This window comes from Rhynchophorus ferrugineus, unplaced genomic scaffold (assembly GCF_030347505.1).
Source record: "Rhynchophorus ferrugineus isolate W39M unplaced genomic scaffold, kcgeb_rfMv2 rfM10, whole genome shotgun sequence".
NCBI lineage: Eukaryota > Metazoa > Arthropoda > Insecta > Coleoptera > Curculionidae > Rhynchophorus > Rhynchophorus ferrugineus.
In genome coordinates this window covers 24,792,261-24,819,919 of record NW_027472589.1, presented here as the reverse complement: position 1 = coordinate 24,819,919, position 27,659 = coordinate 24,792,261, and the positions used below count along the sequence as shown (strand labels likewise).

General features: G+C 32.4%; 2 protein-coding genes across 2 annotated transcripts; both read left to right on the top strand.

Annotated features, from left to right (window-relative positions):
• Nucleotides 1-556: 556 nt before the first annotated feature.
• On the top strand, nt 557-4,571 carry LOC143203892 (chymotrypsin-1). Its single transcript, XM_076416205.1, has 7 exons — nt 557-662; nt 1,669-1,727; nt 1,792-1,889; nt 3,842-3,983; nt 4,038-4,148; nt 4,206-4,334; nt 4,396-4,571. Exons 1-7 carry the CDS (start codon nt 617-619, stop codon nt 4,549-4,551), a joined length of 741 nt encoding a protein of 246 aa, XP_076272320.1. The 5' UTR covers nt 557-616; the 3' UTR covers nt 4,552-4,571.
• Nucleotides 4,572-12,145: 7,574 nt separating this feature from the next.
• Nucleotides 12,146-27,659, top strand: LOC143203893 (chymotrypsin-2). The gene is made up of 7 exons (XM_076416206.1): nt 12,146-12,247; nt 19,531-19,589; nt 19,653-19,750; nt 26,283-26,424; nt 26,479-26,589; nt 27,280-27,408; nt 27,470-27,659. The coding sequence occupies exons 1-7, from the start codon at nt 12,202-12,204 to the stop codon at nt 27,623-27,625; spliced, it is 741 nt and encodes a 246-aa protein (XP_076272321.1). The 5' UTR covers nt 12,146-12,201; the 3' UTR covers nt 27,626-27,659.

The following is a 27,659-nucleotide window of genomic DNA, read 5'->3' as shown; positions in this document are numbered from 1 at the left end:
GATTTTGTCTCATTTCTTTTGATACGCCACGTTTTCAACCTCAATTGGACGATTGGAAGATGAAATTGGAGGTATTGTGGAGTTTACATAGAGCTGAAATTAGCAAGCCTAAATCTATTCCTATGTATTCTTAATAACATATTCTTTATTTTGGTCTTTAAAAGTGATTCTACTATTAAAAGTTGACTAAACAATTTCAAATTGTTCTGATGCCACTGCCTGGCAGACTTACAGAAACACCGGAAGACATAAACCGAATTAATTAATGAAGAGCCGACAAATTATTAGATATTGATGATGTGAGAAATACACTCAAGCTTTAATATGAGTTTATAGATTGAGAGTGACTACAGCGCTCCAACTGGCTCTAGAAAATTAATTTTAATTAATTGCCTTTGATAACTATTAATTATAGATAATTATGAAAGTCAATTGTTTTTGTTGCTAACGCTCCAATCACGTTGAGGATATTAACGTGAGAAAAATCATCGCATGACGCGGTCCATGATTAAGAGAAGTGGGTCCTTTGTACTTTAGATAAAACTTTGGATAAATAGAAAGCTTGTTGAGACGGACTGTTATTCAAACGCAGAGTTAACCACTGACTATACTCATCATGAAAAACCTTATCATTCTTGCAGCTTTCATTGGAGCTTGTACAGGTAATTATTTTAGTATTATTTAAGAAAGTTTGTGTTATTATGTTTGTTGTCTGTCGAGCCGAATAAGTTGGATTAAATTAATAATAAAGAAATTAGCGCGTTGGTAGATCATCAAGTAGTTTTTTAATAATCTTTAAAACATTTTATAAAATAAATGAGATGAAGTTCCAAAGTTGATTTTTAATATTAAAAAATAATGTTTTGATGACGTTTATCCCTCAGTCAATTTTTGAGTTCACAATAAAATTGAATATGCTGTGGATAAATATACGATATGATACATTATACGTATTAATAAACGAAATGTGAAAGTGTAGATATAAAGTGAACATGCAAGACGGGAGAAGATAAAACATAATGAGATTTTTTACTTACTTATCTACATTTGTGTTACGGATTATTGTATGTTTACAAAGTGTTACATATTAATACACTAATAGCAGCTTTTACCATTTATACTTCACGCAGTTTTTGTAATGAAATACAATGGGCCGGCTTGGTTGGTGCTGTGCTAAAGGCGACAGGACGGTTCTCCGACTGATGCTATAGTCGCCGGTTCGAATCCTGCTGGGGCATGGTCGTAAATTTATGTTTGTGGTTGTTTAACATGCGTGATTGTCTTTAGGCAAGAGTACAAAATCCGATAAGGATAATGATCCCAGTCACGCTGGTAACAAGGCTGGGTAAGACCGGATGTCTTTAGGGATGATCTCCAAAGTTAGTTACTCGCCAATCGGTATTTTTAATATCCAGGACCGTGATTCGGTTGCCACGCTCCAGTAGGTCCGGTCCAGATAAACCCTAGTTGATAAAAGGGGACAAAAAAGAAAACTAAAAAATATATTGAAAATTATTTGTCCTATTATCTTTTAAAACATAAAAATATGAATCCCATGTAAAATGTCTCAGTCTCTAGTCTAAAACGATGATTTACTTATACGTTATTTTCACCGTTGTAATAATTTTCGATTGTTTAATTAAATCTAATCAAATTTAATTCTTTTAGCTGTCCCTTTAAGGATAGTTAACGGCACCGACGCCCAAGAGGGTGAATTCAAGTATGTGGTAAGTAGCTGTAACAACACTTTGTCACCAGCAATCCTTCATCATGTTTTTTGTACAATTCAAGGTATCCGTTAGGTCGAACTTGGCTCACGTCTGCGGAGGAACCATTCTCAACGATCGTTTTGTCCTGACAGCTGCCCATTGCGTTTGTGACGATTCAACGTATGTATTCAATGTCTTAATGATATTAAAACGCTTGCTTATTTTAAAAGAACATTCCGTCGCCTTCACGATTATGCTCGTAATAAAAGATTCAGTCGTTGGAACTTGCAAACTGAATCATTATTCTAATAATAGTGTCTCAGCATTGCAATAAATTTTCTCATATATGAAAATCGAAAATCCGATAAATGAGTGGATATGATGTGTTATTCACATCCTGACACTTTCTGTTCTTCTCTGCTAACAGGTCAATTGAAACGTCCCCGGCCTGACACATAGATGGCGCTACTAAAATTAAATCCATATTATTTTTGGTTAGCCCTAACCCTCAAAAGATGCGTGTATAAATTTGATAGCTGTCGGATCATTAGTTTGTGAATTATATCATTTTAAGTGAAGCAACTTTAGTTATTGTGAAAATAAAATTGATAAAAAGGAAACTCGCGTGTTGAAAAAATATTACTTTTTTAAGGAAAAAAAATAGTTGAAGCAAAAACTTGGCTTGATGCCGAGTTTCCGGACACTCTCCCATGAAAATCAAGCATATAGTATTGGTATGCTAAGTTTAGTCGTGGTGAAATGAGCACCGAAGACGGTGAACGCAGTGGACGCCTAAAAGAGGTAGTTACCGACGAAAACATGAAAAAAATCCACAACATGATTTTGAATGACCGTAAATTGAAATTGAATGAATTAGCAGATGCTCTAAAGATATCAACTGAAAGTGTACATGGGTACAAAGTGGGTGCCGCGTGAGATCTCTTTTAACCATTCAACAGCGACTATTTCATAGCATTATAGGACCATTTGAAGGACGAAATGGGCGAAAAACGGCCGCATTTGAAGAAATGTGCTACTTCATCAAGACAATGCACCGTGTCACAAGTCAGTGAAAACGATGGCGAAAATCCTGAAATAGTGCTTCGAATTGCTTCCTCATCCACCGTATTCTCCTGATCTGGTCCCCAGCAGCTAGTTCCTGTTCTCAGATTTCAAAAGAATGCTCGCTGGGACGTAATTTTCGTCGAATGAAGAGGTGATCGCCAAAACTGAACACTATTTTGAAGCAAAGGACAAATCGTACTACAAAAATGGTATCGAAAAGTTGGAGGGTCGCTATAATCAATGTATCGCCCTTGAAGGGAATTATGTTGAATAAAGAAAACTAATTTTGCCAAAAGTATATGTTTTACAATGGTAAGCCGGGGACTTTTCAATTGACCTGTTACATATTATTTAATTAAAACAACTCAATCTCGAGCAAGAATTTTTTCGACTGCTTTTTAACGTTACCAGATATTTTTTTCTGACCAGATATTCTTCTACCAGTTTATCATGTGTGTAAATACCATATGCCTGTGATAATATCCACTTCACGCCTTTCTTTCTAATGTTTCATTGTCATTACAAATTTATCTCACTATATCATGAATCATTTTTAAAAAAGTAATATCATTTAGTTCATGAATTAATAGCTCTGTTTAAATTCAAGCGTGTAATATCTACAACAATTGATACAAAGTCCTCATCAGCGTTGCTATGTTCCATATTAATAACATCATTTGTTTTATTTTCTACAAACAATTATTTTATCAATATTAAAATTCTAAATTTGTATTACTTTAAAATACAATCATTTAAATTACCGACATATTGATAGTTAATAATTTAACAGTATTAACGCCAGAAATGTTATTTTAATAACTTACTTTTTAAAAATCAGCAATGCTCTCTCAGGTCTAAATCAGGAATTTTCATACATCTCCTCTTATTAATACATGATTCTTGGAATTCTTTAATTAATTAAGTTTATTAAGGGACTCGCAAATATTAGATGGTGATGGTCTGTTCTTTAATGTGAATCTAAATTCATATAAAATCGAATATATCACTTTGTAATAATTATGTACCATAATATTTGGCTTTATTATAAAGCTTCTTCTTGTTATTAGGCCTAAAGATCCTACTCCGTATTCGATTCAGTATGGTTCAGTTCATATTAGTCAAGACACCCAACGCAGTGTCAATGTAGAGGCGATTAAATGCGAATCGTTCAACTCGGTTTCTTTGACATACGACGTAGCAGTACTCCAGGTTGGTATTTAAGAGTTTTAGACTTTATATGGTACTACTATAGTATTGTTTCAGTTGGCTACAGCTCTACCAGCTGGAGATAATTGGGAACCAGTTGTTCTTAGCCAGTCGTTTGATAGTGTGGACGTGCACTACGGAGTTGTGGTAGGCTGGGGTCAATTATCGGTATGTCAGAGAATATGTAGATAAGTTGGAAATTAAATTATTTTGATTGTATTACAGCAAGACGGATCAACTTCAACCACCCTACAGAAATTGGACGTAAGGACCTTACCTAACGCCTTCTGTGGCGTTCTGTACGACGACGATCACCACGTGTGTCTGACCGCATCAAGTGGTGGAGTATGCCAAGTACGTATCATGGTATTTTCTTCTTGATTTGACAATGAATAATCATGATTTTCTTATGCAGGGTGATTTTGGAGGTTCTTTAGTTGTGGATGGTGCTCAGGTAGGCGTCGCTTCGTTTATTACCAATAGATGTGGAACAGCCGATATTGTAACACCAAATATCTACGCCAGAGTTCCCACATACTATAACTGGATCGTCGAAAATTCTAGTATTTAAATAAATATTTCGACAATAAACTAGTGTCAGTTGGTGTTTATTTGTTTTTTTATACACCACAAAATATAATTAATAGATTTTTGACATAATTCTTTTTATGAGAAATAAATACATTTAGTACCCATTTATATCGGTATTTAATCAAGTATTGTTATTTGGAATTAAAATATTTCTGCTATTTGACAAACAATGCAAGAAATCTTAATTACTTTTGATATTTTTTGAATATCCAAAGATTTATTGTGAATTACACACAATTCAAGATACTACAGTGAAAAAAACGGGTTAATATAGGATGTTTCAAAAGAAGGTACCAAAATTTTGAATAATTCGAAACTAAATTTATCTCGTTCGAAGTTAAACTATTGCAGCTGAAATATATCATAAAATATTAGCTTGGAATAAAGCAATTTCGGACATAACAGTGAACTTACGCCATAAACATGTTTAATGCATTGCCTGTCGAAATTCGTAAGTTCGTTTTAGAATCAGACAATATTTTGCTTCTCATTTTATTCTGGTTATAAAGAGACACAATCCTCTCTGATACGTTCGATCTTGAAACCGAATCAGCCTGCAAAATTCGTTCAATTGTCAAATGGCTTCAGAACAAAATTCTTCAAAACATTAGTGATAATAAGAGATTGTAAACCGACAGACATTGTTTGGGCGCTTTGCTTGGTTTGATAAATTTAAAATCGCTGCTTAATATTTGTGAGTACTCGGGGTGAAAATGCCAAGGCCAAATAAATAGTCAGTCAGAAACAAATTATGTCTCTAATAAATAACTTCGAACAGGAATGAGGTATTGGGGGCCCGTTCTTACGAGTGAAATGAGTTAGAGAGGTAAGAATTGATACTATTTTTATATATTAAGCTGCTGGTGTTTTTATAGCTAATATTTTGTTTGTGTTGCAGCTACACTGAATATTAGTATGCATACTATGACTGACATCACCGAAAAAAATATCTACGTATCTTGATGTTCGATTCAAGATTTATGAAATTTATCATGTATAACGGTGAGTAGTTTTTTAATATAAATGTAATTTATATAATTGTTTCAGATGAAACTGTTAATCTAGAAAGTATCCGTAGAAAATTTAGAGATATGAAGCTATTTGAGGGATGTCGAACATTCCTTTATATGCTGCTGGACAAGTTGTAAATCATGTAAAATCACAATATATTTCGATTTGTGTATTTAGATGAGACATGAATATTTCAGAATAGGACCAATATACCCAACGGTCATTCATGGCAATGCGATAATAAAAATAGTGTTTAGACAACAAAAGTTGATGGAATTAGGGAAACGTTGGAATATAAATTAATTAGGTTTTATTAGCCATAACATTTGTTGATAACTTATACTGGAAACAGGAATGGAATTTATGGGGTTGTCCAAATGGAATGAAGTGAGCCAAAGATTTATTAGTCGAAAAGGACATGCAAGCAAGAACGGTCTGGATATGTTGAAAAAAGCATTGTCCACAATAACACCTTCGCTTTGGATGAATTCGATCAGACACATTGATGAAGAAATTGACAAATGGTGGAATCGTGGTCAAGTGTTAGATAGATTAGAAATTAACCGCGGTTTTTATTTGAATATCGATTCTAAAAGTGAGAGTGATTGAATGAAAGTTTCTGAAAGTGGGATTATGATTCAATTTAACAATTACGAAGACCTGGCGAAGAGAGTGGAAACAACTAAAGGTGAGTATTTAATTAATGTCAAAGATTTATATGCATACATATGTGTATAATTATTCAGAATATACATGATCATTTGGTTAAAATGTATGCGAAGAGAAAGAATAACTATTTTGCATATATGGCAAATCCAGTACGGAAAATGCGGTGAGTAAATCTAGTTTTATCAAGAAATGTGTATACAGTACAGAACAAACTCAGAAATACCGTGATATTAAAATAAATTTACAAAGAAACATTGCACCGAAGGAAATAAGAATTAAATGTAAATTACATTACTTGGATATCCAATTGTTAATTGGGTGAATTGGGCCTCCAGGGGATACAACTACATAAAAAATGCACCTAGAGCACTGCCCCATAGGTGGTGGGGAAAATATTTCAATGTAAATATAATAAACACAACCCTAACCTACAAACTATTCTTTATTGTTGCTTTGATGGGTGTCGTCGTTTCGCGACTATACAATAGTTGATCTAGAGGTGACGGGGACAGACATAAGTATATATATATATATATATATATATATATATATATATATATATATATATATATATATAAAATAATTAATTAATTAATGAATAAAATTAATAACACAAATAGGGGGTTAAAAGTATAAAAAGTGTATGTACAATTTAAAAAGGAACACAAATATAGGACTACAAACACAACCATGACGAAGTAGAGGTTCTATCCAGACAGCACGCATCAGCACCTATACCGAAGTGGTAATGGTTATTTGGTCAGTAGCACTAAACTTAGAAAATCGATCTCTGGTAGAAATCCGAGGAGTATATCTGTATTTTTTCCTGTTAACCTCAAAGAGCCTAGTGAGGCTGGCCTCCTGGGTCCAACGATGCTGTACCTAGTTATTTGTGAAACAAGAAACGAATGAGGTAAGGCCGCCGTCTGCCGATTTAGCCGCACTATCCGCGCGCTCGTGTTCCGGTATACCAGCGTGAGAAGGGATCCACAGTAAACTTGTCCTGATTCCAATCGGATAGAGGGTGCTTCTGTCCCAGGAAACAGTCGAGAGTATTTCGAGTGTCGGTCAGGATTAGCCATTCTTTGAAGGATTATGTTAAGATGTACGATACAACTTATATGATATGATATGAATATCGAAGTGAAGAGTTCACTATTGAACCCTGTTCAGAAAGCTTGAAACCGAATGCTCGGTTGTCCACCACAAATACACTGCCAAGCCCACTGCTAGATTTGGAGCCATCGGTATACATGTGCTTGCGGCCAGGGTAAGAGTGAAGAAGTTCACAGAACTTGGACCGAATAAGGTATGGACAATGTTTTCTTTTATAAAATTTACATAAAGATATGTCTATGAAGGGGGTAGTGAAGGTCCAAGGGGGAAAATTGGGGTAGTGGACAAGGAATGGATGCAACAAGCCAATTCTGGCCCTGGACAGAAGATCTTCTACAAACTATTATGACTGTATAATTAATTGTAGTTTAAGTCTTAGATCACGTGAGTGAGTGGATGAGTTCACTGTTTTATTGAACGGACTATATGTGATGTTTTAATCGATGACCATTTTCAACTTTTTTGATATACTCATAATTGTGATTGAATTGGTTTTTCAGTAGTAGAGTTCCATAGAGGCATCATTTCAGAAACAAGCTTGGTAAACATATCAAAGGTTGTTAGCCATTTTCTCTCCGATTTTACTGATCTACTAATGTGTGTATAATATAATCGTAATGGAAGACGAAACTTATTGTGGTCAACAGTAACCCGACAACATACTGTCCAATTAATTATATAATTTATTTAGTTAGATTCATGATGAACCATTCCTTTCTATTACCACAAAATATTTAACATTAGTGAGAACTTGTGCTTTGGCCGACACATGTTTCATTCAGTGTTATCGTAAGAGGTGATCGTATGATTCGTTTTAAAAAGAATGGAGAAATATATTCCATTTAGCGTTGGGAACTTTCGACTGAAATTGACTATCGACTGTTTAATAATTGACTACATTTTACTATCGTTTCAGTCGCTATTTTTGGTTCGACTGATTTTACTACTTTTTACTAGTGACTGTTTCAGTCGACTGTTTTTAGTCGCTATGTCTGGTCTTACTGATTTTATTACTATAAACTATCGATTGTTTCGTCTACTTTTAGTTACGATTTTTGGTTCTAGTAGTTTTATTCGATTGATTTTTAACATTCTGGCTCTGTCGTCCTAGCCGCGACCTTGACAAAAACGTACCGAATATACATAGATTTATATGTAAAATATATAGTTTTATGATTTTGTTTGGTAGTTTGTTTGTAAATAACAATATATTTAATATTAATATGGCAACATACTAGAACAATATTTTTCAAGATTGTTAATGAAATATTGAAATTGTGAATGATAAATAGTAAAATACTTTTGAGTGTTTCTGTGGAAATAATATATGTTTAATTTTTATTTAGTATTTATGGTTATTGTACATCTTTAGTTTTCAGGTTTTGTTTAAGTTCTATTGAATTGTTTATATTTATTATAGTATATTATTTAAAAATAGCAATTAACACCTTAAAATACGATAAAACATTTGTGTGGTATTATTCCATTCCTTTAAAAATAATCTATCCCTTTTTACAGATCCACAAAACTGTCAAATAAATAATTAAAATAAGTAATTCGAAAAAGTATTTGTATTTCCTTTAAAATGAAATTATTAATTGCATGTTAATAGTATTCAGTAATTTTTTTTCTATTTTCTAAGTTAGTACGTGAAGGAATATGTCATCTCCGTCTCGCTTATGCTATCGTTGAAAAATATAAGCACATATAAAATTAACTGCCCCAAGCAATTATCTCCGTCCTTTCCTCTCTCACAATTTATACAAGAAAGGATTCTTACATCTTCGTCTCACATCACCAAGGGAAAGTGTAACCGTGCATTCGACTGAATATAGTAATTACTATTCAGTTCGACCGTTTTCAGTCGTTAATTCCCAACGCTAATTCTATCTAATTTTTCCTTTTTAATTAATGTCGAACTCAAGTATAAATCTACTTTTAGCATCTAGTGTTATGTAAAGGGTTATTTTACGACGGATTTTTTAACTATTTCATAGTTTCATAGCAATTACACGAAATAACATATATCTAACATTATATATATGTAACATAAATAATTAAATTTGACTGAACAAAAGGGTTATTCTACTATAAGAGATATGTAACTTTAAAGCTATCTCTTGAGCAAAAGATAAACTTATATTTGTTTCTTGGAAGAGCACACACACTTTCGGATATTTCTTAATTTTCAAATTGTAAGTTCTATACAGAATCTATATACAATAAAAGCTCAAGTTAATGTGTACTCTTCACGTTCTTCGAACCTTACCACTTAAAGACAACCGACAGACAAATACATAATCAGCTAGAACTATAGAAATGCATATCAAGAACACGTATTTTAAACACTACGACTTATTGAAGTTTCACAACTTTGGTTTAATTTGTCTGGTTATAGTCCTTACTTGGGAATACAAAAAAATCAACATAACAACAATAAGAATGGCTAGTCTGGCCAGTGAGTGAAACCTGCCAATCGGAGGTTTTTCTGTAGACTGTACCGTCAGCATCGCCAGCATTACATCATGCATTTAATATATGTCCTCACCTATCTCCGGCTCCCGATTATACTCTCTCTTCCTTTGTTGCTCTTACTTTGGAATAAAATTAAAAACAACCAATCTCATAAAAATGTAAAAAAACATGTTTAACCCTTTGAACGAGTAGCCGTACCAGTAGTTGTCACTCAAATGACTGCAGCTATAGAGCAAGATAATATAGAAATGAGTGAAGCAAGATTAAAATTTCCGTCTGTTGATGTTAGACAGGAACCTATATTTAAATATGATAATGCGCCCATAACAGGTCAGTTGAAAATTCTCCGGCCTACCATAGTAAAACACAATGTTTTAACAAAAGTAGTTTTTTTTTATTCAACATAATTCCCTTCAAGATTGATACACTGATTATAGCGAGTGTCCAACTTTTCGATACCATTTTTGAAGTACGATTTGTCCTTTGCCTCAAAATAGGCCTCAGTTTCGGTGATCGCCTCTTCATTCGACGAACATTTCTTGGCAGCAAGCATTCTTTTGAGATCTTAGAACAGGAAATAGTCGCTGGGGCCAGATCTGGAGCAATTCGAGGCCTAATTCGTGGATTTCTGCCATCGTTTTCACTGACTTGTGACACTGCGCATTGTCTTGCTGAAACAACACTTTCTTTTTCTTCAAATGCGGCCGCTTTTCGGCGATTTCGTCCTTCAAACGGTTCAACAGTTCTATGTAATAGTCGCTGTTGATGGTTCTTCCTTTTTCAAGGTAGTTAGTGTAAATTATTCCATGCATATCCCAAAATACAGACGCCATAAACTTGCCAGTCGACTGTTGCGTTTTCTCACATTTTGGAGCTGGTTTATCGTGTGTAGTCCACTCGGATGACTGTCGATTGGACTTCGTAGTGAAGTGATGGAGCCATGTTTCATCCATTATCACATATCGATGCGAAAACATGGCTTTATTACGCTTAATGATCTTCAAACACTGCTCGGAATCATCAACTCGTCCTAGTTTTTGGTCAAAATTGAGCTCGCGAGGCACCCACTTTGCATAAAGCTTTCTCACACCCAAATATTCGTGAATGATATGATGTACACGTTCAGTTGATATCTTTAGAGCATCTGCTATTTTATTCAATTTAAATTTACGGTCATTTGAAATAATTTTGTGATTTTTTTCAATGTTAGTCGGTAACAACCTCTTTTGGGCGTCCAGTGCGTTCACCGTCCTCGGTGCTCATTTCATCACGTCTAAACTTAGCATTCATGGTTGATTTTCCTCGGGAAGTGTCCGGAAACTCGGCATCAAGTCAGGCTTTTGCTTCAGCCTTTTGTATATTTCCCTTCAAAAAACAATATTTTATCAATACGCGAAATTCCTTTTTATCCATTTTTTTCACAATAACAGAAGTTGTTTCACTCAAAATGTTATAATTCACACACTAATGATCCGACAGTCAAATATATACACGCATCTTTTGAAGGTTAGGGCTGACTAAAATACATGTGGATTTCATTCTAGTAGCGTCATCTATGTGTTGGGCCGGGGACTTTTCATTTGAACTGTTACCCTCCTCGTTACCTTAATCGTTTTTTATCGAAACTTTTCATAACTCCAACAACAATGTAGTTCCAACAATATGGGAATAACCGAAAATAACATAAAATCTTAAATAACACTGCTTAAAATTATTATACATTCGTTTAATAATGTTTCTAACACTTTCACTTTTCATTTTAATGTTTCACTTTCCGTCTTCCAATTCAAAATTACCTGGCGACATTTTACGGTACAACGTTGCCAGATTTTGATTTTAGAAATTACACATCCGTGGCAGCGCATCTACCCTATAACGGTTGGAGCTGGCCAGAGCCTAAAATATTTGTTCTCTCTATTTTGTGTCACTGATCTGAAGACTATTCCTAATTGTTTGATTTGGGCCTATATTATGTTTTATCGGAATTTATTTATATGTGGTCCTTATTACAAAATTTCAGGCCTGAAAATTCTTCCCCCATAAAAGCTTCAACCCTGTGAAATTTCACGCCTTTTCTAAATCATCACAAAAAATAACATATTGTTTAGTTGAAATTTCAGAAAATATTTTTTCGTTGATTTGTAGTAATTTTTGATCACTAATCACTGTCGATTACTGAGAAAATAAATCGATTGTATCGTTGCTAAGGCTCCAAGCGTATTAAAGAAAATCAGCATGACTCTGTCAATCATTAAGTGAAGTGGGTCCTCCTTACTATAGATAAATATGTGGATAAATAGTCAGGGTGTTAGAACATACAGGTATTCAAGCGTCGAGCTAACCAGTGCCAACATCCATTATGAATAACCTTATCATTTTAACAATTTTCATCGGAGCTTGTACAGGTAATTATTTTCTTGATTTCAAAAATACCTTATACTGTTTTGTTTGTCGTGTCTGCTGATAGAGAACATATCTGATTAAACGAACCGGAAACAAATCCGGATTTTGAGATACCTCCAGCCATTTTATATGATAATTTCCGTATCAGATATAATAAATACTTAATTCAAGAACTGTTTTGCTGTTTTGATAAAAATTAATATCTTTTGAAGCCGTTTATTTTTTATTCCCTTTCCGACTTGGACATGAGATTGCCTGTGATGTTGAGAGGTGATATGACATAAAATATGCTCAGTTGGCCGAAACAAAAGATAGTAAGAAAATACAGATTTCGAGTGGTTAAAACACCTCTCATTAGATATTAGAGCGAAGAATAATTCTTACACCATTTGATTAAATACACAATTTAGAGGGAATAATTGAAGATTCATTTATTTAACGAATGGAGACTGTATGTGTGTTCAGTGTTAAAAGTTGTGTTGCTTAATATAAATAATTTTTTATGACTTACATCTCACATTATATATGCTTATGTATTTCCCAAATTAAAATAAAGCTCTACTCAAACTAGAGTTGGCCATAGGCCCAAATAGATTTTATGATTGACTGACAAACCAATCTCTTTTATTTTCGGTGAAGTTGAGAATATCTTCCGACTACTCAGTACAGTTGCTTGACTTTCAGTCTAGTTTGATCTGCTTTTTGTTTAACATGATGTGTCCAGTTTAACCTACTATCGAGATATTTTCGGAGGTTAGCTAATTCATACACAGGAATTGGCAAAGATATTCGACAGGTTTTTGGAGAAATAGAGAAAGTTGATATTTTAAATTTAATGGAGCGACCAACGTTTTCCAATTGAATTGTATGAAGTACGAATCAATTGAATGAATTGAATTAAGGTTCAATATTCGTCGGCAAGTTCGATTAGGATCAGTGTAAATTTGCTAAAAAAATAAAACAATGACAATCATAAACTAAACTCTGTACTCAATAAACCAATTTCGTTGAACTAACAATATTGAAGGAAACCTCTTTATATGAAAATGATATATGAAAAAACTGCTTTCAAAACCTTCCGTCTACAAAGATTTTGAAAAAATGCAAAGAATTAGCAGATTCTGCTTAACGAACCTGACATCCGTCAAGTGATATAATTAGGTTTTTCTAATTTCACCGCAACGCAAAAATTAACAGACAGACACATTCGGGGTTATTAAGCTGTATTTTCCAGTCTCTAGTCCATTTGTAGATTTCGTTGATTGCTATTTGTACTTTTTCTAAGCCTTAGACAAAGATACATCTTTTACCATTATAACTGTGTCATCGGCAAATGTTCCAAGTACTGTTTCTTTTGTTGTTGGTAAAGAGCAGATATACGAGTGGTCCCAAGACACTACCCTGTGGAACTCCTTAGTCGTCGAAATAGATTTAAGTGTTGAGAATGCTCCTTCGTGCAAGATTCGAAATTTTATTTCAAAAAGATATGATTCTAGCAGTGTCCATTAATATTACAGAGCAGCATTTGTTTTCTTCGAATGCCTTTCCAACAACCGCTGTTACTCTTTGTACTTTGTCGTCGAGTGGTGTTTTCGAAATCCAAACTGGAAATCTGGTATTTCTATAAATGGTTGAATACGTTTTAATAACAGTTTCTCAAATAATTTTGATATCGCAGGTTCGTTACTTTTTCTGGCTGTTGGTCAGGTTTTTTAAGCATAATTATTCGAGTAACCTTAAGACATTCCGGAATATACTTCAGTCTCAACCAGATATTGAATATATGTGTCAACAAGATTATTGATTTTTAGGGCAGCTCTTTTAATAACCGGTGAAATTTAATAGTAAGGTGAAATATCATCAATTCCAGGCGCCTTTTTAGGACTGACGGTGTTGTTAATTTACGTGGCAACTTCCTTTGGATTTGTAGCTACATTTTACCGATAAACAGGATTTATATCTACTATAGATTCTATACCATTCGGTTGGAATACGTTAACTGAATATTCTGCGAATAGTTCAGCTTTTTTATCGTTGCGTCGGGCCCATTCATTTTGTTGGTTTTTAATAGGCGGTACTCTAATAATTGGTCTTTTAAATCTCCGAGTCTTTCCATAGCGAGTAATCTTTGTCTGCTTTCGGGCTTTATTCACTTACATATTTTCCGAAGCAACTCTGTCTATATTCCTTAATCTTTTGATTTGTCTGATTACTAATTCTATTAAATATTGTTTTGGCTGGAGAATTTCTGGTTCTGCGCCGTAATATTCTAGCTTTTCGTTTTGCTTTTATCAATTCCTTAATTTCAAATGAATATAATTAATTAATTATTTAATGCACATGACTGCAGTTTGGTTTGTTTACCTTTTTTCTAAATAAAAAAATGCATCCTAAAAAAACCTTTGCAGACAGAAGGTTTTGAAAACAGTTTTTTAATATATCATTTTCATATAAAAAAGTTTGCTTCAATATTGTTAGTTCAACGAAATTGGTTTATTGAGTACAGAGTTTAGTTTCTGTTTGTCATTGTTTTATTTTTTTAGCAAATTTCCACTGATCTTAATCGAACTTGTACTGTTAAGCTTGAATTGGAAAACGTTGGCGACTCCATTATATTTAAAATATCAACTTTTTCTATTTCTCCAAAAATCTGTCGAACATCTTTGCCAATTCCTGTGTATAAATCTTAGACCTATTAAACACTGTTACTGGCTGATAACTGTTGAGTTCATTCAAATGCTATGCTTTAAATGAATTTCACATGTTTTTCTTCGAGATTAAGATATTAATCACTGCCCAGAAGAAGAACGCATTCAGTTATGAGGAGTATAAATGTTTGGACACGTCTGTCGAACGAGGGGTGAACGAATACCTCTCCGAGTTTTGTGGGGAAAAGACGTAGCCCCGACCTAGACATGGATCAAGATCATAAAAAGCGATCAGAAAAATTGGGGATTAACATTGGCACCAACAGCTACGTATTGGTTAAAAGTTGACCAAGACGCAGACATACAGATTATTGGCTATTAATTTTATAAAAGCATCATAAAGCATCATGAAATAACTGTGATAAAATAAATAATACTGAGGTAAAAGTTAACAGTAATCGTTGGCCTTGGCTTAACTATAAAAGCGTTAATATGCCGTCAAATTTTGTAGTGATTAAAAGGGTACACTCACAAAAAGTATTTAGCTTTTATGGTTTTTTAACATTTTTTAAAATTTATTTACTACATTACTACTAGTCGTTACCTACTAACTTTTTGTCTAATAATTGATCTCTACAATAACTTAACTTTAGATATATATCTAAGAGGATCCATCGAACCTATCTTAGTCTCTAGTGTAGCAATATTTATGTATTAAAACTTCTGTTTTTCTACTAAATGCACCTCACTACACTACACTACAAGATCAAGTTGTTTGGCCCTTTTGAGTCTGTATCCTGATCTAGTGTTATCCAAGAGCTGTAATACTTCGATATTAATATAACAATGGAGTATTTCCTAATGTCTCCTTGCGAGTATTTTGATTTCCTGAGTGACAATTGATAACTGAAGGTCTTGGTGTAAGCAATGAGTCCTGTATTATCTGGGTGCACCTAAAATACTTCTCAAGACTTTGTTATGGAAATAATTGAATTGTGTATGTCGATATATATTTCAATACTTGCTGACATAGTACCCATTTTTTATATACTGATAATTGTGTGATTTTCTTCTAATTAACCAATACAATTTTCTAGGTTTGAACTCTGGTTCTTTCCTTTCCTTTTTTATACATTAGTAATTCCCAAATACTTGACGTTGTTGTTACATGGAATGATAATAACATTTATTGTTATTGAGGCGTGTGGGCTCTGATTATAAGAATACATGCAGAACCATTTCACTTTTTTAGAAGAAAAACTAATATATAGTGTATTTTCGCTTTGCTAGTATCCATCTTCAGCCATAACTAAACTGTGAAATAAATTTTTTTAGTATAAAAGACAGCTTTCTAGTGCCACCTAGTGAGAACCGATCGAACTTCTATAACCCGACATATTATTTATTAAGGCCATCTATTGAAGCAATTTGGTTTATATTTAGATAAAAAATATATATATCGAAATTAGATAACTTATTATCTTGAGAATTCAATATCACGTTATATCTGAAAAATACACCATTTAATTAACTAATTACTTTATAATATTTTAAAATTGAAAAATATCAGTTTTGTTAATTATTTATATTTAAAAAACGCGAGGACATAAGTACTAATTTTAAAAAATCCTTTTCAAAAACAAAGATGTAACTGAATCTTTTGTAACTGCGTGACAAGAAATTGAACAAATAAATAGAAAGTTACATAATATATTTTTTAAATAATCTAAATATAGGTAATATAATTTAAATAATCTATATATATATATATATATATATATATATATATTTATATATATAAATATATATATATATATATATATATATATATATATATATATATATATATATATATATATATATATAGTTCTATAGATGCTTATATTTCAACAGTGCTGTTTATTCTATTAAATACACTTGCTATATTACACCACTAAACTACCCAAAACCGAATGATTTATTGATATTTTTGTTGACTCTGTGTCCTATTCTGGAGTTTTCCAAGAGTTGTATTACTTGGATATTTACATGAAAATGGAGTCTTTCCTCATGGCCCTTACAATTCTCTTGATTTCTTAACTGACTGTGGGTATCTGAAGGTCTTGATGTAGGTAGTCCTGTAGTATTTGAGTGCACCTATAATTCTTCTCAAGACTTTGTTCTGGAAATAATTGAATTGCGTATGTCCATTTAGATTTCAATACTTCTTGGCATAGTACCAATTTATTATGTAGTGATAATTGTGTGATTTTTTTCTAATTAACCAGTACAATTTCCTAGGTTTGAACTTGATTCTTTCCTTTCCTTTTTTTACATGTTCCTTCCAGTCAAGTTTTTGCATCAATAGTCATTCCCAAATACTTGGCGTTGTTGTTACATGGAATGATAATATCATTTATTGTTATTGATGCTTGTGGGGTCTGATTATAACAGCACATGCAGAACCATTTCACCTTTTTAGAAGAAAAACTAATATATAGTGTATTTTCTCTTTGCTGGTATCCATCTTCAGCCAGAACTAAACTGTCAAATAAGATTTTTTCGTATAAAAGACAGCTTTCTAATGCCATCTAGTGAGAACCGATCGAACTTCCATAACGCGAGATGTAATTTATTAAGGTCATCTATTGCAGCAACATTGGATTTATATTTAGATAATAAATATATATCGACATCAGATAATTCATTATCTTGAAAATTCAATATCACGTTGTTATCTGAAAAGGATATTAATTAACTAATTACTTTATAATATTTTAAAATTGAAAAACATCAGTTTTGTTGATTATATATATTTAAAAAACGCGAGTACATAAGTATTAATTAAAAAAAAACCTTTTCAAAAACAAAAATGTAATTGAATTTGTAATTCCCTGTAACTGGGTGACTGACAAGAAATTGAATAAATAATTAGAAAGTTACATAATATATATTTTTTAATTATCTATTACTTATTTTACTAGACGTCTAACCTACAATTTGTCTTTACATTAGCTTAAATATAGGTATATATCTAGTTCTATAGATGCTAATGTTTTAACACTGTTGTTTTTTCCATTAAAAGCACTCACTGCGCTATACTACCCAAAGCCGAATGATTTATTGATATGTAGGTTGAGTGTGTGTCCTATTCTGTTAGTTATCCAAGAGTTGTATAACTTGGATATTTACATGAGAACAGTAAGTTAAACGTAATAAGTAAGTTAAGTAAATACTAAGCAGTAAAAAAGAGTTTCTCCTTACGACTCTCTTGATTTTCTAAGTAAGAGTCGGTAGTGAAGGTCGTCGTATAAATAATGAGCCCTATGGTATCTGGCTGTACTTACTATGCTTCTTAATACTTTTGTGTTCTCTAGTTCTGGAAAACTTGTATTATATTTACATTGTTTTTCGCGGATCATCCCTATAATTGAATTCCGTACGCCTACATTTATTATACTGGCTTATATTTTATCAATTTATTATGTACTGATACATGTCCTATATTTTTGTTTTTCTCTAGGTTTTTCCTTTTATTTTTAGTATATTCCTTTCACGAAGCTTAGCGTATAGGGTCATTCCTAAATACATGATTTTGTTGTTATATGGAATAATAACAGTTTGGGCAAAGTTCCCGCTACCATTTTGATTGCATACCGTCTTGGTTATGTGACGTTTAGCTCAGTTTCGCTTTAACCAATGTGTTGTGTGACGCAATTTCTGCTGAGTGGTAATAATGCAACGATTATTATTTATTTGTTAAAGCGAAACTGAGCTAAAGGTCATATAATCAAGATGGCTCGCAATCAATATGGTAGCGGGACTTTTGCCACACCTTATAGTATTATTTTTTGTTATCGGTATTTGGTAAGTATACATGCGCAGATGTACTTACGTTGATTTTCATTTTCCGAGTTTGAAAATAAATTCATTGGAAGTTTTCATAACAGGTTGAACATGAAAAGGCCTAAGAAATTAAGGAATCCTATTTTTTAATGAAGTACTGTCTTATTTTAATCATTCTATATTATAGAACATTTCGCATATTTGACAAAGGATGGCACCATAAGAAAAAAATCAATAGAAACTTAAAAGATCTAGTTTCTTAAAAGCAAATAAAACCCTGACAGACGTAGAAAGCTTCATAAAGAGAAGTAGAAGAGCTTCGTAGAATCTTTTCTGCTTCATTTCCACCTGACTTCTTCTTTGCTAAGTCATAACCACAAAATAAATAATAACTTGTAGGCGATACATTTGGAAAAGTACCAAGTAACCAGTAAATATAACTGATATATTTAGAAATATAAGAAGTTACCTTAACAAAACGGCACGGCGGTTCTACTAAAACGTTCTTTACAGATTCAAATATTATGAACGACTGACTAAAAAACCACCTTGAACAGCCCAGAGAGACGTTAATCTTAATAAATTTAACAGCCCTCTCTTGTTTCGGTCTATAACCGACTCGGTAGAAATCCATTTTTCTAGAAACTAATGGGATAATACCCAGTAAATAAACCACATGGCCCTCGCCAATATACCGAATTGCCTACAAACTTTGATATTAAATTGATTTAAATTAAAAAGTAAAGGTACTTCTGCCACTCCAATAGTTTTCGATAACATCAACGAATCTAACTAATGTTTAATTGTTGTAGCTGTCCCCTTGAGAATAGTCAACGGTACTGACGCTCAGGAAGGAGAATTCAAGTATGTGGTAAGTTGCTGCGATACCACTTGCCACCAGATAACTTTCATCCCGGTTTTCATCTCTTTTAAGGTGTCCTTGAGGTTAAATTTGTCTCACATCTGCGGAGGAACCATTCTCAACGATCGATTTGTACTGACGGCTGCCCACTGTGTGTGCGACGGTTCAAAGTACGGTACCAACACTTAAAATTACAGAAATATTTCGCAGCTTTATACTAACGAAAATGAAGGTCACAACAATTGTTCGGTCATTTTTAATGCCTTACGTTACTAGGGCAGCGATTCCTATTGATTTTGATCTTTTAATGGTTTGCTGGATCTGATATAGATATAAAACATTCCCTGAACGCCATCTCATCAATTCTTATCTACTGAAATTTGATTACTACTATTGGTTTGATGGAACTCCACATCATGTAATCAGAAATCAATATTCTCATTCCTTTATTTTACTTGTTGAATGAGTAATATTACACAGTCAGACTAAAATTAACGCAAATAAAAGAAGCATTTTAATATCTAATATTTTAATCTATATTTTTATATAAATAAATTCTCTATTAGTTTACTTTTGATATTTTCAATGCCATAGAATAACTTTTTATTCAATTTTTTTAATTATTTGGCGCATGCGTACATACAGCTTTATTTACTTATATTTTTTTATCGCGATTATTAGATTTAATGTCGAAAATATATATAAGCAGGTAAATAGGTTCAGGAGGTATATAAAAATGACACGGTTTTGAAAGTAACACATTTTACTTAAAAATTTATTGAATAAAACAAAATAATAAAAATATAATTAATATATATCCAGCTATTCTATTTTTATAAAATCATCATTATTTTTTATAGATAAATATACACAAATTTGATAAATAATTGATTTAATGTTGAAACTATATATAAGAAGGGAAATAAACATTAATTTTTTTTTTGAAATAGCACATTTTATTTAAAAAATTATTGAATAAGATGAAATAATAAAAATAATTTCTATATGCCTTTCTATTTTTATAAAAACACCATAGTTAAATTAATTTACATATTTGAACAATTAACAAAAACTCCAAGAACCATAAAAATAAATATTACCATAAAAATGACCAAAATCGTTTAGACGAAATCCAGCCAAGATAGTTAAAACCAAACGAAAAGCCACCACTATATAACATATGAAAGGTATGATAAACAATGATATCCCTAGTATCTTGATCCAAAAACTCCATTAAAGAATTAACTACCTCGAGCTTTCGATTAACACATTGTACATTTACTAGCCTAAAATGAATGAATTATCGTACTTTTAAGCTGAAACAAATCTCAGTCAATACATCATTATTTTTACAAAACAATAATTTGTTAATTTAATGCGTTGTATTTAACATATCATTAGATCATTAGGGTGTCGTTGATAATTTTATATTTTGTTTTATTTGATCCAGGTCTACTTTTGTTAGCCAATTTAATTATTTCATAGTATCACTCTACACTATTCTTACACCTTAGCAAAATGCTATCTAATTTCTTCTCTGATTCTCTGAATTCCACATTCTTCGACTTTTACTCTCAACAAATTCTAGCTACATCTTTAATAATTTAATAAAATTTAAATCATTACTAAAATATAATATGTTTAATATAAAATAAATGACTAATTATTATCAGTTACTATCATTTTTGCTACTATTCTTGATGGACAAACCTTATTAATGGATTGACTACTTCCAACAAAATAAGAATCATTTTCTTCTCTGTTCTTGTTATCATTAAATTTTGATATATGTTGATATCTAATCCACGTCGTTGAAAGTGATGTGTTATAAATTTGGCGGCTAACATTCCCATTATAAATAAAATTGATGCTGTTTGGATTTTATAACTTTTAAATTGTGAACCTTACATTCTACCCGTGTTCTTTCATATTTTAATACCAATTTATGTTAGGCCACCAAGAATAACATACTAATTTAATTAATATTATTATAGAATTATTAATGTAACACAAAATCTAAATATTGTAGATTCTTTTTTGTTTTGACTTGATCGACTGTACCGATCGACTTGAAAAGAATGTACCGCCATTAGAAAAGGAAGAGTTTATTCTTTTATATGATTCTAATCCGGAGATATTTGTGGAGTAATGTATCCTTGATCTCCGCTTTGCACCGATCTACACCAGTTCAAGATGTTAAATTCCCAGTTAAAATTTCCTCTCTTTGGTTGTTTTGTCCAATCCGCGCCGTCGAGTAACCAGACTGCGTCAACATTGACACAATGAAGAAGTCCTTGTTCCTGACCTTGGGCAAGTTTTTTTTATTAAGATCAGTATTTCTGAAGTACCACGGGACCTTAATAATATTCCTCAATAATTTGTTCTGGTACTGCTAAATTATGTCCAGATTTCTCTTCTTCGGACAACCCCATATATTGATGTACGAACTTAAAGATTTTTTTATATAGCAGTAATTTATTGATATTAACAGAGCAAAAAATCTCGTTTAATCAATTAATATAAACTTGTCTCAATATTTTCAGGATAACAGCACTCAATATTGATAGAACTGGAATGTGGTTAGATACTGTCACAAGTTTGTTAAAATACTTTTCTAGATGAACGAAACCCAACCATTTTAATATTATTGGCGAGCCAACATCCATAATGATAATTACAATCTGTAATATTAATGACTGTTAGTAATTGATTTCCTTTTCCAGATGTTACTAATCGTGAATTCCAAGCTGTGTTTTTAATATTAAAGTTTTCTCAAATAATAAACGTTGAGCGATTTATGAAAATAAATATCTGTATGATTGTTGTGTCATTGTATGCCTTGCTGAACAATATACAACTCTAATGTTTACCTTGGAGCCGTTCTTCTGTTGAATCCTGTGAAGCTTCCGGATTTTTTCCACTGTTAAATCATTTGGAGCTCAAGATTCTTTTGGTATTCAGTCTGCTCTAAGCTACTATAAGCTCTTTTAGGGTCGATTTTTAGTTCCGTGGCGTCGTAACGGAATTAAATATATCGGTCTACTTCAATACTCTACAAAGAATTTTACCTTTTTCAACAATTGGCCTGCCGGGGTTAAGATGTTAAGATGGAAGATCGAAAATTTCGGATAGAAAACGAGCAAAACCAATTCTAACCCAGGCGTTCAGATGAACACTGCGCCGCATTTTGGCATTTTTAGAAGCAAAAAAGCAAATTATGGTGAATATTAGTTTCTAAAACGTCCATTTTCCAAAACCCGTAACTTTTGACTGAGTAAACTAATAATGCTACCGTTGTTTCTAGACTGGTCTATGGAATAAACTGAATAAAATTGAATAGGCGTGTTATATGCACCTTAAATAATGTATTAAAAAAATAACAAAATTATCTTTCTCTTCCCCTATATATATATATATATATATATATATATATATATATATATATACATATTATATATAGGTGTGTATATATATTATATACTAGGTTTATAAGTCGTTATCGTTTTTTTTGGAATAAAAATTCTTTGAGCTAAGTCATTCATCGAGCCATTTTCTAACTTCTTCGAAATTAACGAAGTGGTGCTTTGCAAGCACGTGTCTCATTGATGCGAATAGTCGGATGGTCTGAAGAGTACGGCGAGTGTTATAATATGTCCCATCCAAGTGCTTTCAATGCTCCCTTGACCGGTTTTGTTTTATGAGACGGCGTGTAATAGTGCTGCAAAATCACGTTACCGTGTCTTCAGCCCGATTACGGACGTTTATTCGATCAATGCACAGTTCAAATTGATCATTTGTTGTCGGTAGTTATCACTATCATGACTTTTCGATTTTGTATTTGCCTCATTCAATGGTCATTCAATTGATGTGCTCGTAATCGGTCGCTAATCGTTTCTTGGGCTACATTTAACGCTTCTGTCAATTGTTTTTGAGTTTGGGTTAGGTCTTCATCCAATAACTCTTGCAGTTTTGCATTCTCAAACATTTTCGGTCTACCCGAACGTTATTTGTCTTGCACATCGAAATCACCACTTTTGAATTTTCGAAGCCATTGAAATCATTGACATGAAACCTACAAATTAACCCTTTATTCAGGAAAATTTGCATCAAATGTATTTATAGCTGAGTAATATTACGAATATTAACTATAAATAAGCACACACCGCAAAAAAAACCAACCATGCACTACTCTATACAATTATCATTAATAAACACCAGTCAATTCATTTCACTCATAATTTAATGTATTTTGATTGGCGATATTTATTGTTAAATTCGATAATTTTAATATTTCTCTACAAAAATAACAACTATAGAGACATATATATTATTATTCGACTCAAACAAATCTGATGCTGCAATTTAAAAAAGATATTTTTAAGTTCAATAATAAAAAAGAACCCGAAGGGCCAAACGATTTGTTGCAGGAGTAATTGGACCAAATATAGCTCAAACTCTTAAAAAAATTTCAGACAAAATACTCAGTTGATGAACCGACTATTTTTAGTCGTTTACACGCTATGGGACAGATTCGAAAGAGAAAAAAGGGTATCATTGCTTGTTTCCTTGAGCTTTTTTGTGACATATTCTGACTGGTGAGGTAAAGCGGATTTACTACGACAATCCCAGAAACAGAAAGGCATAGGTTAGTTCAAGTGAAACATCCAAGGTGGAGAATATTCATGTTAATAAAGTATTGTTCTTGGTCAAATCGATACAATAGAGCTTGGCTGAAAGAAGGTTTCTAAAAGCTGAAAAAATACCAAACTGATTGAATTATTGAATCACTGCCTAATCAACATCGTCTTTTCTGCATGTTATCGTCATTTTGATATAAGGATGGAAAAAAATTGGAAAATATTTTGATTAATATATACTAGTGCTGATAATGGAGTAAAAGAACTAATTATAAAACTTTTTCTCACAGTATTTTCAATATAACATCAGAAATATCTAAGATATATAACATTAATTAAAATAATATTTGTATATTTAAACATATTAGAATGTATGCAAGCTATCTCAGGAACTAACACTTACTAATTTTTGTAAATTGTATTTAATTAAATCTAATTTCCATTAATTTTCAATAACCAATAAAGATTAATAACTGTAAATTACTACGCCTCTGAATGTTATAACAAGGGCTATAAGTAAGATTATTTTCAGAACTGTAACACATTCAGAGCATCAAATATAAGTATACATGGTCTTCCTTTACTTTTACATTATAAACATAAATATGAGTAAATCAGAGAATATATGAATAAAACAATTTTTGATATTTGACTTTAGCCTATATATTAAAAACATTAACGAACACAATTAGGTAATTTATCTTTTACCATTTAGGAGTGTATATTAAAGGAATGTATCTACAATCATTAAATTAACTATTGATTTTCCAAAAGTTAGGACTGTAAAGTAAATAATCAAAATGATACGTACAAGTCTCAAAGAGTAATATCTTATGACATTAATCATCAAACACCTTAATATTTACCAATGCTTTAAGATTGTACAAACATGTACTGTTAATAATTCATAATTTCTTCTATTTATCCTATGTGTTCCATTTATGCAAATTATGTAGTTAGATTCATTTTAAATCTTGCATATCTGTATTACTTCTTTTATTTATTCATATAGTCCTTAACTTTTATCCATATTTTTCACTTAAAATATATAACAAAAACAATACACAAGGCTTATTGAAAGAATAATTTCTTTACCTAAATTTTAAATAAAATTGCATTGTTTTTGCTTATTTATTTCGTTCTTCGATCTTGCCATTGCACATAGCTCATCTTTAGTTTGACTTCTATGGCTTTCATATATTTATTGATTTCTCTGCTTTGTCTTATATCCTATGTGCCCTAATAATAATTTTATTATTCTATGCAAGATTCATTTTATCTCTTGATGAACAAATTAACGTATTTATTACTTGCAATATTCGGTTAGTACTTTGTCAAGAAATGCGAAATATATATATATATATATATATATATATATATATATATATATATTATCCAAACTTGCCGTAACTCATTAATAATTCCAACCAATACGGGAATTAAAATTAAATAACTTCCTTTAATAATTTATCAGTGACAAAATATCACTCACTTTCAATTTTGATATCGTTTCGAATGTAAAAAACAAACATTCACTTAATTTTAACGAGCACTATCCTTTATTTTATTTTATAAACTTAAAAAAAAAATTTTATCCCCAGCGAGATAATATCCGAGTACGTTATTGTCGGCGAGCCAAACTCTTATCTCGTGCCAGATTGCTTGATTTGGGTGTATTTGGTTTTATTGGAATATATTTATTTGTAGCGTATATTACACAAAAGTATGAAGCCTAACAGTTCTTCCTCGATATAAATTTCAAACGGGTGAAACTTTATGCCTCCAGGTGCCCCCGTTTTCTTCAAAAGGGTAGGCAACATTTTCGCTAATCCTAATATATAAATATAATATATATAATAATATATATAAATATAATATAATATATATATATATATATATATATATATATATATATATATATATATATATATATATATATAAATCCGTAATATTATACCAATCTGGCTCCATTTTAAAGCGAATAAATAATCAAGAACAATCAATCATTCAAGCACATGGTACTATAAAACCATGTCTTTCTCTAAATAGCTATTTTTGTTCGTAGACCCAATGATCCCACTTCGTATTCCATTCAGTATGGATCAGTTAACATCAGTTCAGACACCCAACGCAGCATTAACGTGCAGTCGATCAAATGCGAATCTTTCAACACGCTATCTTTTACCTACGACGTGGCAGTCCTTGAGGTTAACATCTTGGTTGTCAATCTATTTTGATACTAATACCACATTGTCTTTCAGTTAGCTACAGCCATTCCGGCCGGAAATAATTGGGAACCTGTCGTTCTTAGTCAGTCGTTTGACAGCTCGGACCAACATGAGGGAATCGTGGTAGGCTGGGGTAGATTATGGGTAAGTCAGATAGGAGGGTGGTTCAAATATGGTGGAGATAAACAAGGTCGTAGCTTGAGTATGTGACAGCTGGATCCGTTACGAACAGTGTGTCATAGTTTTCGTCGGGAGAGCATGTTTCGCGCGCGTGCTGTGACCATGAATGAACGTCAAATGTCAAGAAATCAGTTTGGTAGTGAGTGCCTGAGTAGGGCCGCCGTGTTTAAATGGGCCAAAACATTCAAAGATGGCCGCGAAACCATCGAGAGTGAGCCATTTGATCATCGATCGCGAAACAGCATCACACCAGACAACATTCGCCGCGTAGAACAACTCATTTTAGAGGACCATATGACTGTTAACTTCGAACAAAAATTTACGCGGTTGAAAGTTTGACGCGATACAAGGTGAAAGGGGGCGGTTTTTAACGCGAATCTTCACTACAGACAAGATATAAATACATTACGACACTTCCGAAAGCAAGATGTTGTCTAAAAAGTGGAGAAGAAACTTCTCCACTTTTTTCACATGGCTGTCCGAGTTGCCCAAGGAATTCTTCGATACCGGTATCAAAAAACTTCCCGAAAGATGGACAAAATGCGTAACTAGTGAGGGGAAATACCTAGAAAACTGTCCATACCGGGCCATATTTGAACCACCCTCGTAATATGTTCTGAGAAGATGGAGAAACTATTTCCGAATGTATTACAGCAAGACGGACCCATTCCAACCACTTTGCAAAAACTGACGGTGAGGACCCTTCCCAGCTCTTTCTGTGGTGTCCTGTTCGACAACGATCACCATATTTGCTTGACCGCAAGTGTTGGCAGTGTATGCAACGTACGTATCATGTCATTTTGCTTTAGATATGACCATCACTAAGATTTATTTTCTTGTGCAGGGTGATTCTGGTACTTCTCTAGTTGTGGATGGTGTTCAGGTAGGTATCTCTTCATTTATTACCAGCAAATGTGGATCAACAAGTATTCTGACACCAAATGTTTACGCTAAAGTGCCTACCTACTATAACTGGATCATCGAAAACTCCCGACTTTGAGTAAAAAACTCCTTAATAAACATCACAATTCTTA